Here is a 14,333-nt window from a genome sequence, read left to right on the forward strand (position 1 = left end):
ATTTTCACCGACCACTGTTCCCTCAGTTGCTGGATTCACACACTATAAGAAACTATATAATTTCTTTGTTCTTTGTTTTTATTGTAACATAATCTTTGAACCCAACAAATTTGATTTATAAATTATAGCTTATGAGCTACATTATATCTTCATCCATTGCAACCTATGGATTAAATTGCATGGTTGAACCATATGACTTAATACAAAGCTATAAAATGTATCCTAAGGGCTGTATGTGACTCACCACTTTTGTCTAGATATCTTTGAGTACTTGTACATAAACATTTGACTCCATATCATTTTATGTTAATACCAAATTGCAGCTCATTATTTGCAGCTCTTCTGGGAGCAATATCAAGTGTTAATGTTTTCAGGTATGTACAGTATGGTTAAATATCTTATTGGCCCCTTCTTCCAATCACTTCTGATTCTTTTTATTTCCGATAAATTCCATTGATACTAATATGCATTTATATGTCAATGTAAAACCCAAAGAGATAATTTTTTTAAAAAATCCTGCATCATTTAAAGATGGGGAGAGTTATTCCACTCCCTCTGTGTGAGTGTGTTTCTGCGTGTGTGCGTACACACATGCATGTATGCGCATGTGCATGTCTTGATAAATGTGAGTTATCTGGAATTAGTTGCTCTGACTATGCCTCCAACAATGGAGTGAGTTGTGATGTTCATTACTGCTCTCAGCTTGTGGTAATTCTTGGCAGCTTGGATGAAATGAGTTACTTGATCACTCAGTGCTGAAATGTCACAGGTGAACTTGCTGGCAAGAGCAACCTCTTGAGGTCCTCTAATGTATAACTTGCTTCCAGTTCACACACTGTTTCTAGTTTCTAGTTCACACGCTGGATAGTAAATACTTCAGGAAGAGATGGCCCAAGAGCTTCTTTTTTGCCTCCCCAGTTTCTCTCATTTTGGTACCTTCAGGCATGGTATATGACTCTCACCCTGGCTAATATAGTGGGAAGCATCTGCAAGACACCAACTAAGCTCTGAGAGCACCAAGGACTCCACATAGAGGGAAATGGGTTGCAACAGGTTGCAATCAGCTGAGCTGCCTTGCTACTTTATCAGGTTTGCTGGCCCAGTTCCTTGGTTCATCTCGGGTTATCTTCTTGTGTTCTGCCTTGCAAGCACCTGCTGTGGTGCTCGACATAATAAAGGATCCCTCGGTTTTCCGGAGTTCCCTTGAGCCTTTGCACTCTCGGCCGTTGCCCAGGGATGCGAAGGGCCTCGCAATGACCCTGCCTCGCCTCCGCCGCTCTCTACCAACAGGCCGTTTCCCCACCGCCAGACCGCTGCCTTGTTGTGTCGCGGCGGCGAGCACAGACTCGATCGCGCCCTTTTCCACCACCACCACCCCATTTCTCTCTTTCACACTCGCATACACACCGTTTACGCATCTCCCGGTCTTGCCCCCCATCCCTCCCGTCCTCTTCCCTCTCCCTCCCCGTCCTCCCCGTAGCCCCTCCTTGCCTCCCCTCCCGCTCCCAATCACACTCCCGCCTGATGCTGGAGCCCGGCGTCATTTCAGCTTCAGCCGAGCAGCAGACATGGCGACGACGCTGACAGCGGTCCAGCCGCTCACTCTGGACCGAGGTAAGCGCTGCTGTGCTCGGCACCGCGATCTGACGTCCGCCTTCCCTCGCTTTCCCCCACCTTTTCGGTGGCAGAGAGTCAGAGGTTGGTTTGGGGGGTTGGATGTGGTTTTGGTCCCCCCAGATTCAACCTCAAGAGCCTCCGCTACGTTGGACTCCCCGGAGGCGACTTCCCGGAGGAGCAATCTATTGCCCAGCCGGCGGCAACGCGTTGGGATTTAACCGCCCGGCCGCTTGCTCGCTGTCTCTCCTCGCCCCTTGCCCCGCGGGAAGCGCGGCGGCGAAGGGACCCGCTCTTGCGCCTCCGTATCAGCTTGCAGGACTTGAAGCAAACGGAACGGGACCACCTTCAGGGTCGCGGTGGTGAACGAGAAGGGAAGGACGGGGAAACTTTATTCCGAGGCTCGGGTGCCCGGGTGCCAGTTTGGAGGAGCAGGTTTAGCATCGCGGAGGGTCAGCAGCAAGATCAGATTTCCTGGAGACCTTGGAGTTGCCTATGCCAACATGGCAGGTTTCAAAGGCAGAGAACTGTCATTGCAAATAAATACAAGCGCCCTCCCAACTGGCATTTAGGAATGTGGGGGAGACTCTTGTTCCAGGCATAAAGAAAAGGGAACATTGAGAAAGGACAACATTTGGACTTTTATCACTGTTTCACCCAATAGAGGAAAAGGATATTTTTTAATCTGATTTCCATAACTTTAACGCTTGATTACTAAGGACTAGCATCCCCTTGTATACTGCTATTTATAACTGCTTTTTATCTATATGTTATCCCCTGTGGTGGAAATGCTATGGATTCTGTTTTGTTGATGATGGGGGTGGGGGTGGGGGTCATCAGTCAAACTCTTTTTCCTTTTTCATTCAATCTGAGATGAGAAAAAATTCATAGATTTGCAAAACCAAAATTTGAGGTACAGTCCTTATTGCTTGCCACTGATAACCAGTTCATTGCAGAATGCAGATGCTTTGATTAAGCTATCAGAATGTTTGCAGTCCACATTTTTGAATGAAAGCAGAAACCAGCAATTTGGCTGTAATTAAATCCTCACATAGTTTTTTTTTTTAGAAGAAAACGTTGATTGACAATTCCAAAAGATAATAAAATTGAGGGACAGATAGACTAAGCACCTGATTAACAAGTGGAGTGGAATGAAAAGAAGAGCAGGTGGAAGAGACAGAGGTGTGAAAAAGAAATTTCATTTCAAGTATAGAACTGCATTTGAAGGGAAAAAATATCCCCTAATTCAAACCAATTCTCTGTTTGCTCAAAGGAAACATCACATTCTCTTAATTAGAATATAAAAGGGAAAACAGTTTACATTCTTATTTGCTTTTTGATACTACTTGTCGCCTGTGTGACCCAGGCAGTAAGTTCTATTGATTTTACTGGAACTCCTTTGTCATATGAGTAAGATTGCCACTTTAATAAATCAATATTCAAGAGCTCCAAAATATTTATTTTAAAATCTAAATACAGTATAACTGAAGCTTCTTAGGAACTCTTAAAACTATCCTTAATTTTAAGTAATTAATGAATTACAATAAATCCCCAAATTCCTGCTTTACCCTCAGTGTAAAATTCAGATTCTTGGAATAAATTTGAATGGCTTGTTGGAGTGTAATGAAGAACCCGGGAATTTATATGTTGCCAAAGTACTTAAAATTCACTTCTGAAATGGGCAATTCATGATAGCTAATCCAAACAGAAAATAGAAAGTGTTAGCAGTAGCAGTTTGTTGACAAAAAAGGGTGTCTGTTTCTACCAAATAGTTAGAAACTCAGTGTGTAATCTGCAGTTTCATCCCAGTGAACTACTTTAAGCAAGACAAATTATCTCTTAGCAAAAGGTTGAACAGATGGCAATCTATTAGGAAGCATGAATCTTATTTTCCAAAAGAAAGCATGACTATCACATACTATAATCATTACACTCTGCACTTATAATTTTTATTATTTACAAACTAAATAGAATTGAAATTACTCTTAACTTTTTATTTTATATGTTTAAGTCACAGCTAGAGAATGCACCAAAAGTGGTAAATAATCAGCTACGCAAAAGTAGAGTACAAATACTAATAAATAAAATACTAGGGTGGAAAGCTATCCTTTATTACATAAACCTCACATGCTATTTAGGTCAGAATTTAATACTGATGTTATATTAAGCAATATTAATTACTTAATTAGAAGCTACTTAACATTTCACATGAAACTGAAGATAATTGTTCATTAATAAATGCATTTGCATAATGGCATAATTATCACATACGTGAAATGAAATGAAATCATTCATATATGAAAACAGCCTTGAGCAGTTTTTAGACAGGCAGGCAAACCTTGCAAAATATGTAGCCTAATAATTTAAAAAGAGATTGTTCTTCTCACTAGCATACATTGAAAGGTCCCTCTCTCTGAACACTCTTCATGGTCCTAATAGGTAGAAGTCTGGACTTTTCTGAAGAATGTCTATATGAATTCAATTGGATCTTTTCCTTGTAAATGTGTTTAGAAATGTTTTGATGTTAATGCTGTCAGCATCCTTGGTACCCAGTAAATCATATACATATACAGGGAAAAGTTAAGTTCTGGTTTACATCCAGTATAATCCAAACCATTCCTCCAATGCACATACAGTGATGCTTGCATTTAGAAAACAAAACTAACAGGGAACTGTCTAACATAAAAGAAATAGAAAATGCTGCTCCTCAAAGTAAATAATATCAAGAAGAATGGAAGAGGCAGAGGAAAAGAATTTGAAGAACTTATTTAGAAGAGGCATTACGTTTGCACAGTTAAAGGGGAGAATTTCTAAGAGACCTGGCTCTACATTGTTTGTCCTCATTCTTTCTCTCTTTCTGTCCCTTCTGCTCATAGATATACATGGAAGTATCCTACTCAAGCAATGTTTTGCCTGTCTTAACTACATTTCAGTAGTGGTAGCACCTGACACATTTTGTCTTGCCTCAGAGGCTAAACAAAATAACATCTTGTTTGTTCTTGGATAGGAGACAAACAAGGAATTCTGGGGTGTATGCTAGACTTTTAAGTCAAAGAAGCATACCAGTGGAAAACCATTTTACATACTACAGCCCCCCCCCCCCAAATCTAACATGGATGTATCTACCATATGAGGTTACCAAGAGTTAAGTTGAGTTTGACTCAAACCAGATAGCTACATGGAAATATGATATATCCCACAATCCTTATGAAAAAAGAACAGGGAGAGTTGCATTGACAACCTACAGTACTGAACCAGATTAATCAGAATTACAGATACTGGGACCACTGATAGATAAATGATTGCAATTATTTTCTTTCCTTTTTAACTTAGTCCACTTTCCTTGGTTGATTATCAATGACTTCTGATAGTTTCCCCTATAGACATGTCAATGTTGCCACTCTTTTAACATCTATTTATATAGATCAATGATGGTGAACCTATGGCATGTGTGCCACAGGTGGCATGCGGAGCCATAATTGCTGGCACACGAGCTGCCGGTTAGCTGATTTTTGGCCTTCCAGAGGGCTGGAGGAGGTCATTTTCACCCTCCCAGGCTTCAGGAAAGCCTCCGGAACCTGGGGAGGGTGAAAAACAGGAACAGTTTGTTTGTGGGGGCGCACTTTGCATTATGGGTTCTGGCATGCACGCCCCCTATCACACTCGTGTCCTTGCATTTTTGGCACCCAACAACAAAAAGGTTAGCCATCACTGATATAGATCATTTGCAAGATTCATACAAACATTAATCAAGAGGATGTAGAAATTTCCTGAAACAATACAAAATGATTGCAGTTAGCTTACAATGCAGATGATTTAGTCTAAGAGCTAAGAGATTTTAGATTTTGATTAAAAGTTAGCAGAAAGCTATCAGAAAGTATAGATAGATAGATAGATAGATAGATAGATAGATAGATAGATAGATAGATAGATAGATAGATAGATGATAGATAGATATAGGTATAGATGATATAGGTATAGATATAGGTATAGGTGTAGATGTAGATATAGATAGATAGATAGATAGATGATAGATAGATAGATAGATAGATAGAGATGTGTGTGTGTGTGTGTGTGTGTGTGTGTAATACTGTAATATGGGATGCTCAGTTATGTAATAAATAGAATATCTTTTTCTTTGCCACAAAACATTTTACAGCAATCAACCATTATTTACTGTAGATCTCATTTGTGGAAATAATTTTCTTGCCTTGTATCATCTCTTCCGTTTTTTAATGATTGTTTGCTGTCATAGTTTTATTGGAAGGAGATGCAAGATTTCACCATAAATGTTGAAAAGATCTATATTAAAAAAATCTGGACCAAAGAACCCAGTTACCATGCCTCTGAGAAAAACTCACATAACCTCCAAAATCTATCTGCTTCACATCCCATGTCATAATGAATCCCATTAACATAGTAACACTGATTTATGATTGTGATTATGTAACACAATCACTTTGTCACTGAAGCTTTTCTGGTATAAGGAATGTAGTAAGACCCTGGTCTTTATTTACAGCTGCAGCTTCATAAGATTGCATTGTAAAGCTTTTGAATTCTATTTTCCTCGACTATGAAAAGATAAATCTATACTGCCCTTTTCCCATTAATAGAGACCTTCACATATGTTATCCAAAATTTGCATTAAATTATTTCAAACTAGAGAAATTTTCACTGGTAAGTTAAGTTGAATCTCAAGCACATGAACTTCTTCCTGCAATTCTTGTCAGCACGTAGCTTCTTAAAACAGCACAAAGTGACTTATTTCTTTATTATGTACAATTTATTTTCAAAATAATGGAAAATTCAATCACTTTACAGTTTAATCTGAGAAGCTTTATCATTTAGCCTGTACAGACCTATTCTGGCAGAGCTGGGAACATGCAGCATACAATTAACTAGAAGATTGAATTGTGGATGTTCCAGGGTTTAAGGGATTTGGAATACATAAAATCATCTGACATATAGTGGGTAAGATTGAATGATAGAATATAAAAAGCATTAACTGAGAATAGAAAGGAGCTTTGTGTATGGAGAATAGCAAACATGTAAGTAGGTAGCCACAATACAGCCAGTCATTGACTAAGTATCAATATATCAAATCCAAATTACTTATGTTAGTTGAGAGTCAGTGAAATAAGTGATAATTTAGCCATGACTATTAGCCCCATTGATTTAAATGGGTTTATTCTAAGCATGACTAATTCTGGAACCATTCCAAATGTGGTGTAACTTAATGTCCTAAAATATATGTATAGGATCCATTAATTTGACAGTACCACACTAATTTATTGGAAGATTCTAGACATGCTATAAACCATACTATGAAGAAAGCCTTATAAAAATAATTACTTTTCATTGATAATTAAGTGCAGCCATGTACAGAATGAGGTTATGGCCTCATAAATGCAATCTAAAACTGAACTTTCAAATTAGCTGTTAAGATGTAGTGTGAATGGGAAGGAGAGGAGGAAAAGAATGTGGCTAACTGGAAATTAGACAAAGCAGAAAAATTAATATAATGATCGCTACTTTGAAAAAAATGCATTTGTTCATTAGAATATGACTATCAACTTTAAGTTACATAAATGAAAATAGTGAAAATTTCATACATCTACATTGCTGCTTAGAAAAGCAATGCCAGCATATTTCAAATATTAGTCTTTTAAACTTATTTCCTTTTTTTACATAGAGCACAGATCCATATTGTTGATGCTATATTTATCATGTTGTATATTAATTTTTAATCAACTGTATAACTTGTACAAAATACAAATTATAAACTGAAGTGAATTTAATTGTAAATTATACACGGGAGTAGGACAGAGGAATTTGTAAAAAACTTTTTCTCTCCAATGGTTTCTCAGACCAAATCCAAATAGAAAGCATGGATTGCTTGAGACAGCAATGGTTATTTTCCTCCATTGCTTTAATGAAGCAGATGAACATTTTGAGTGATATTGCACATCATTACTGATTAGATTTATCCAATATCTTTTAGAAATAAACAAGCAGCTGAGAGTTTACAACCGGAATAAATGAACAGGGGATCAAACAAGGACAGGATTTTTTTTTCTTTTGCAAAAGGAATCTGCTGAATGACGAGGTTGATCTGTTAAGTTCTAGGGAGGGTTACGGTATTTGGTTTATTGTTCAATTTAGTGTTTTATATCTGAATATGTGTGTTTGCTTCTTTGCCAACACACAAACTATGCATCTGGTATTAAAGACAAGGGCAGCTGCTGCAGACTGGTGGAACTGCATTTCACGCCTAACAACTCAGATTCAGCCAACACTCTTTAGAAATAGGACAGGTAGCTGAGAGTGTTCAAACACTTTTGTAAGGACTTTAGCATGGGAGGAACATGTGGTTCTCAGGTTCTTCTGAAAAGATGAATATATCTAGCATGTGTTGGAAATAATTTCAAGGCTCATAAAGCTAACTGATCATTATTCATCCCTGCTCAGCATATGAGATTAAGCAATCCAATACTTCATCAGATTATAAACAAGTCTGAAGCCCTAAATAAAAGGATAAAGATTTTAGAGAGCAAATAATGTTTCATTCATCTTTCCTTTGATGGTCAAAAAATGAGAAGCAAAAATAGGATACTGGAAAAGAAATATTGACTAATAAGATAGTATTGTCAAGAAAGATTTGGACTTCTAATCATGGACAACATCACAAATGACTCTGAGGCACAAATGGGATGTACCTGAAAAAGGTAGAGAAAATGCAAGAGTAGGGAAGGACCTTGTAAACAGCGCTTAACAGTATGGCTTTCAATTAAATAGGATGAAAGAAAGAAATACTGATTCAGGTACATAAAGATTGCACATAATAGGGAAGGTACAAGACAAAAAAATGTTACTTAGAAATCCTCAGTATAGGACATTAGGGAGACGAGTAGAAGTAACATTCCACATCTTCATTATCTATATAGCAATGAACATAGTGGCAAACAGGAAGAACTTAAATCCTATATAGTAATACAAATATAACCTGATAGGTATATTGGAAATATAGAGGGATTAGAGTTGTGACAGGAGTGCTTGTGGAAAACAAATGTTAACCAAATATTTAGAAATGCAAACCAGAATTATCCAGAACTACAGACCAGTAAGTTCTGGACAAGCTTCTAGAACAGATTTTTAAGCAGTGCATCTTCAAAACAGAAAAGAGTAAAAAGAATGCCGTCATCACAAGGAGCTAATGTAGGATTCTCAGTAAGAAGCCATGACAGTCTACCCTTATTTATTTTTATACAATGACAGGATTAGTAGATCACAGGAATACCGTATTATATAGATGTAGTGTATTTTGATCTCAGTAAAATATTTGATAAATTCTAAATATAGACTACAACTACTATTGACAGGTAGCTACAGTGAACTAGCTACAAGTAATGGCATCCATATAATAGTCATTAGGGAAGGACATGTCAAGTGATCACTCTGGATTCCCTCTTTATCCCAGTGCTCTTTGGCATCTTTGAATTAACCAAAGGGTGAAATAGAAGGGCTGCTCATTAAATTTGTAGGTGATTAGCTAATATTTTTAAAAAAATATTTAAAAATCACAGTTCAGAATATTCTTGACATACTTGAAAGACTGTAATGCATCACATTGAATGAAATATATCTCATCATCCAAGTATTTCAACTCTCTTTTCACACTGAATAAATTTCCTGTTTTTTTCCTATGAGCAGGTGAAGATTATAGTTATATATAGCCTTGAGTTAGATTTTGAGAAGCTTAGTATTTTGAAGGTTGCCAGCACAAAATTAACTAATTATCTAGGTAAGTGACTATAGGAGAAAAAAAATTGCAGAACTGAACTGTTATCATAATAAAGTCAAAAAGTTAAACTAATTCTGCATGGTAAAAATTCACTATATGTTACATTTTATACTCTTTTATCTGAAACAATCTCTCTCTCTCTCTCTCTCTCTCTCTCTCTCTCTCTCTCTCTCTCTCTCTCTCTCTCTCTCTCTCTCTCTCTCTCTCTCCTTTTCTCTTTCCTTCTCTTTCTCTCTCTCTCCCTCCCTTTCTCTCTTTCTCTCCTTCTCTTTCTTCCCCTGTCTTCTTCTTCTCTCTCTCCTTCTCTTTCTCCCCCCCCCTCTCATTTGTATCTGTTCAGATGTTGCCAGAGCAATTGAATTACTAGAGAAACTTCAAGATTCGGGAGAATTACCAGGACACAAGTTACAGTCGCTTAAAAAAGTACTGCAGAGTGAGTTTTGTACAGCTATCAAAGAGGTATGGTAATAAATTTTTGTCAAAACATTCTCAGGGGGTGGGGGGTGGGGGTGATTGGAAAACCCACTGCTGTTAATGCAGATAGAGTGAACACACCATTGAAAAGACCTCTATACCATGCCAATAAATAAATACTGCTCTGTGGAGTTTCTGGAAATCATTGGCATGTGTCCACAAACAATGCAGCAATAATAAAAATAAATTTTTGCATAAAAATACATGAAGTCTGGTCTGACATACAGAACCCACCCTCCAAATTATGTTATGCTGAGGATTAGGGGATAGCATTATATCATGGAGTGCAGGCAGACAAATTATGAGAACAATCCAATGAACATGTAGTAATTATTAGTTTCTTGCTACATTCTTTTGTTCAGTGTGCTGGGAGGTTTGCAGAGTCTATAGTGTTTGTTGGAGATAGCTCTCTAAAGATGGGGAGAGAGCTAAACAGGGAAGTCCAGTCCAATTAAATAATCCTCTAACCATTGCCTCAATATCAAGGCAGGCACACACTGAGAATGTTAGTGCTTGCAGATCAACTATGGCTACACCACTGGATTGATATGCCCAGAAAAATCTGATTATCAATGTAATCTTAAATACATTTACTAGGAAATAGAACTTATTAAGACCAAGGGTGCTTATTCGATTACAGCCCATTGGAATTTGATACATAAATTTGTAATGTTTTCTATGAAAAATATAATTTTGATTGTAACCCTTATTTTTAAGCAATGCTGATATATTTTATTACATATAGGCACTTTCTTTTATTTTTTCAAAATAATAAAAACTGATTGCTTAAACTAAATAATTATGGCTTTACTAATTTACCAACTTGTATTACATGGTGACATTTCAAAACTCTTAAATAATTTTGTGGATTTAGATTTTTGACATTGCTTTTTACTATATTTTTTTGTATTCTTCTTTGATCCGTCATACGTAGAAGAGTTATTGAACTCTAATATAAATAATACTATGCAATGTTTTAGAGAAGATTCCATAATAAAGCCCTTAATTCAGGGGTCTCCAAACTTGGGAACTTTAAGACTTGTGGACTTCAACTCCCAGAATTCCCCAGCCAGCCATGCTGGCTGGGGAATTCTGGGAGTTGAAGTCCACAAGTCTTAAAGTTCCCAAGTTTGGACACCCCTGCCTTAATTGAAGCAACCAAATTGATGACAGAATGTACATAGGTTGGTCTCTATATCAGAAAGGATTAATACTTCAATGACATTGCTTAAATACTTTTTCATTTTTATATGTGAAAAAGTAGCAGCTAACATATAGCAAAACTCAGAAATTACTTGAATTGATATTCACTATTGGTTGAATGAACTAAAAGCTATTTAGCAGAGCTTGACAATTGACTGTTCTTTATACGCTGCTGATTTTTTTGTTCCCGGTAAGGAATAAAACAACCTAAAAGCATCTTTGCAGAACACCCTGCAAAAGTAGAACTACTGCAAAAAATGGGAATGCATGTTCTCTTTTCCCCTTTTGTTCAATCTGTTTATTAACTTTTGTAATTCATTTTTCTAAAGTTCTAGCTTTGTACTACACATAGTATTTATTTTGTACTTACATATAGTTTTTCAGTTGATGGCTACCTACAAAAAGGCAGTCAACTCCTGGGAATTCCCACGATAATGATGAATGTTGTGTTGAAGTGTATAAAGCCTATGAGCTATTTAGAACATTGTACACTCTGTTAATGACCTTAAATGATCTCCAGACGTTCTCCAGAGGATGGTAGAGGACAGAAAGGCCTGGAGGAACGTTGTCCATGGGTTCGCGAACACAACTTCGCAACTAACAACAACACTCTGCCAAAGACTGGCATGACATATTGCCATATTTGTCGCAGTATAAGACACACCTTTTCTCCCCAAAAAGAGGGTGATTCAGTGCATCTTATACACTGAATACAGTATTTTTGGCCTACCAAAACCCCTCCCCCTTTGCAAAAAATGCAGGTGCAGAGGGTTTGGGAGGCTTGCAAAGTGCTCCTCCAAAAAAGGCTGTTTTTGCTCATTTTTTCCCTCCCCATCCTCAGGAGCGCTCTACAAACCTCCCAAACCCTCTGCATGCCCTATTTGTTTTGCCCCCCCCCAACCCCAGAAGCATGCTACAAGCCTCTCAAATCTCTGTATCCCCCCTTTTTTTTTTTTGCAAAAATGAGGCATGCAGAGGGTTTGGGAGGCATGCAGAGTGCAAAAACTTTTTTTAATTCACCTCTTCAAAATAATGGTGCGTCTTATACTCTGGTGCATCTTATAGTCCGAAAAATACAGTATATGATTGAATTCTATGTGTAGAAATAATATACCAGCATACACAATTATTATTTTTTGCTCTTAACTTTCTGGTATTCATAGAATAAAGATAACTAGCCCACGGTTAAAAAGACACTTAAAAATCTAGAATGTGCCTAAATATGACTGTATTGTCAGTTTATGGTTGTAACTGATTAAATTTTAGATCATTATTAGGAAGCTCACTTTAGTGCAAGTAAATGGTGAGAGTTTGCACTCTCCTTAGAAAACAAATTATTTTTCTTTTAAAAACCTGAATCCACTTTAATCAACATTTTATCATCAGTCATGATGGACAAATGTTTCGAAAGTATAATCACTAAGTGTACATAACATGCTTGATAGATTCCTGAACCCCAAAGTTATAATTGATTCTCCCATCTTTATTCCAGACATATGGTATCATAACATCAGGCAACAGATGGATATCCACAAGTGAAATACATGTTATGAGTAACATTGGAGGCTGTCCAAAAATGAGTTTCTTTTTTTGATGAGATTTCTAAGTAAAATTCTTCTTCTAAACTCCATACTGTTTGGGTTGTCTTTGGTCTCCAGAGCAACTACAATAACAGCATGGAAGCTTATTTTTTTCTTTCTCCCTTTTCGTTTCCTTATTTTTTTTTCTGCCTTTCCTAAATTAGTCAAATTATTTTTTTCTTCCATTAACATGTCTCATTTAAGTATTTTTTTTTAAAAAAAATCAAACATCTTGACTATTGCTAACATTTTCTTCATTTTTTAATCTTTATGTTTCTGATTACCAGTTATCTACCACAGTTATCAAAGACAATTGCAGTTTCTTTTCTTACTCTTTTAATTTTGAAGGAAAAATATAGCAAACCAACGTTTAAATTGACATTCAGGAAATGATGACTGTGAAGGAAAATCAATATGCAGATCGAACTCTTGCTTAGAAAGAATTGATTGCTTAGAAAGGATCAATTCCTCACGTGAATAGCATGGTTCCCCAAATCTACACTGACTTCTTTATATTTGATACACTTTCTGTTTTCTGCTCACCTTCTTAAGTTGTGATACATTAGCATTACGTTATTTAGTTTTCTGTAGAAGTTTACCTTCACATTTTGCTTCCATGATTAGAAAATTTACCTTAGATCCCATATGTGAATGCCAGCCTGTGGCCCATGGCTGCTTCCAATCTAATCATCTGTTCATTTCCATGAGCTGCCCTCTCTGATGTTGCTCCTGTTTCTTTCTGGAATCTATATCAATTTGGGAGCAAATGAAAATGGCCCCAATCAAAAATTAAGAAGGGAAAGGCACAGCAGTAAGAAATCTAAATTTGAATTTAAATTCAATCGTTCTTTCTCCAGTCTTCCCCTTTTAATATTTGATAAGTACCTGATGGATTTTCTACAGCTAAGGAGACTTCTACTCAATTTATCTTTGCATATCAAACACTCTATGTTACAGCAATCAAGTTCTGTGGAGTCTTCAGTAATGTTTTCCTGACATGTTTTCTTGACAGGATTTTTCTATTAGAATTATTGACTTGCTAAATATGTAAATATTTCTTTGTAATTGGATGGTGTAGTAAAAATCCTCAGAAAGTTAGATTTTAACTTTATTTCTCTTTTCTTCAAATAAATTGAAATAAATTGATTAAAAGGTATAAGATTACAATACTCGCATTGCTCATTAAAAAAATAAATAACAGCATTAGGCCTCTGAGCTATTTCTCTGACCGGAACCTTTAATCTGACTATAATTTGATAACTCAAGGGTCATTTTCCTATCTATTAGACACCACATTTATGGCTGTACTTGTTGATTAAGGGGAAATAAAATAAAAATAGGCTGAACATGTTCTGTAGAGATAGGGATTTTGCTAACAGTTACTTGACAAATTCATGCAGGTGATAAAATGAGGTGAAATATAACTTGAATATGAACTTGACATTTTAGGGCTGACCATAACTACATAACTTTTTGGTCTTCTTCAAATGTTTGGCTTTTCCTCCCAAACAAAATAGAAATTTTTTTTATTCTAATTATAAATGACAAGTATAGATGACCATCCAAATCATTATTTTTAAAAAAACAGTTTTTCCCTGATGTCAAATGAGCAAGAGGATTTTTTTTTCTTTCACTATTGGCATCTCCTGACTTGTATTTCC

The 14,333-nt window shown here is 36.6% G+C and overlaps 1 protein-coding gene across 1 annotated transcript in view; it reads left to right on the forward strand.

The window, feature by feature from the left end:
* Positions 1-1,568: 1,568 nt before the first annotated feature.
* The window catches only part of LIN7A (lin-7 homolog A, crumbs cell polarity complex component), a gene marked incomplete at its 5' end in the record, with an annotated part of 33,711 nt that continues 20,946 nt past the window's right edge, over positions 1,569-14,333 (forward strand). The window contains 2 exons of the mRNA XM_081958456.1: positions 1,569-1,614; positions 9,756-9,874. Coding sequence (XP_081814582.1) covers positions 1,569-1,614; positions 9,756-9,874 — 165 coding nt within the window. The remainder of the gene's footprint in view (positions 1,615-9,755; positions 9,875-14,333) is intronic.

The sequence above is a fragment of the Natrix helvetica genome (genome assembly GCF_964273705.1).
Source record: "Natrix helvetica genome assembly, chromosome: 6".
Lineage (NCBI taxonomy): Eukaryota > Metazoa > Chordata > Lepidosauria > Squamata > Natricidae > Natrix > Natrix helvetica.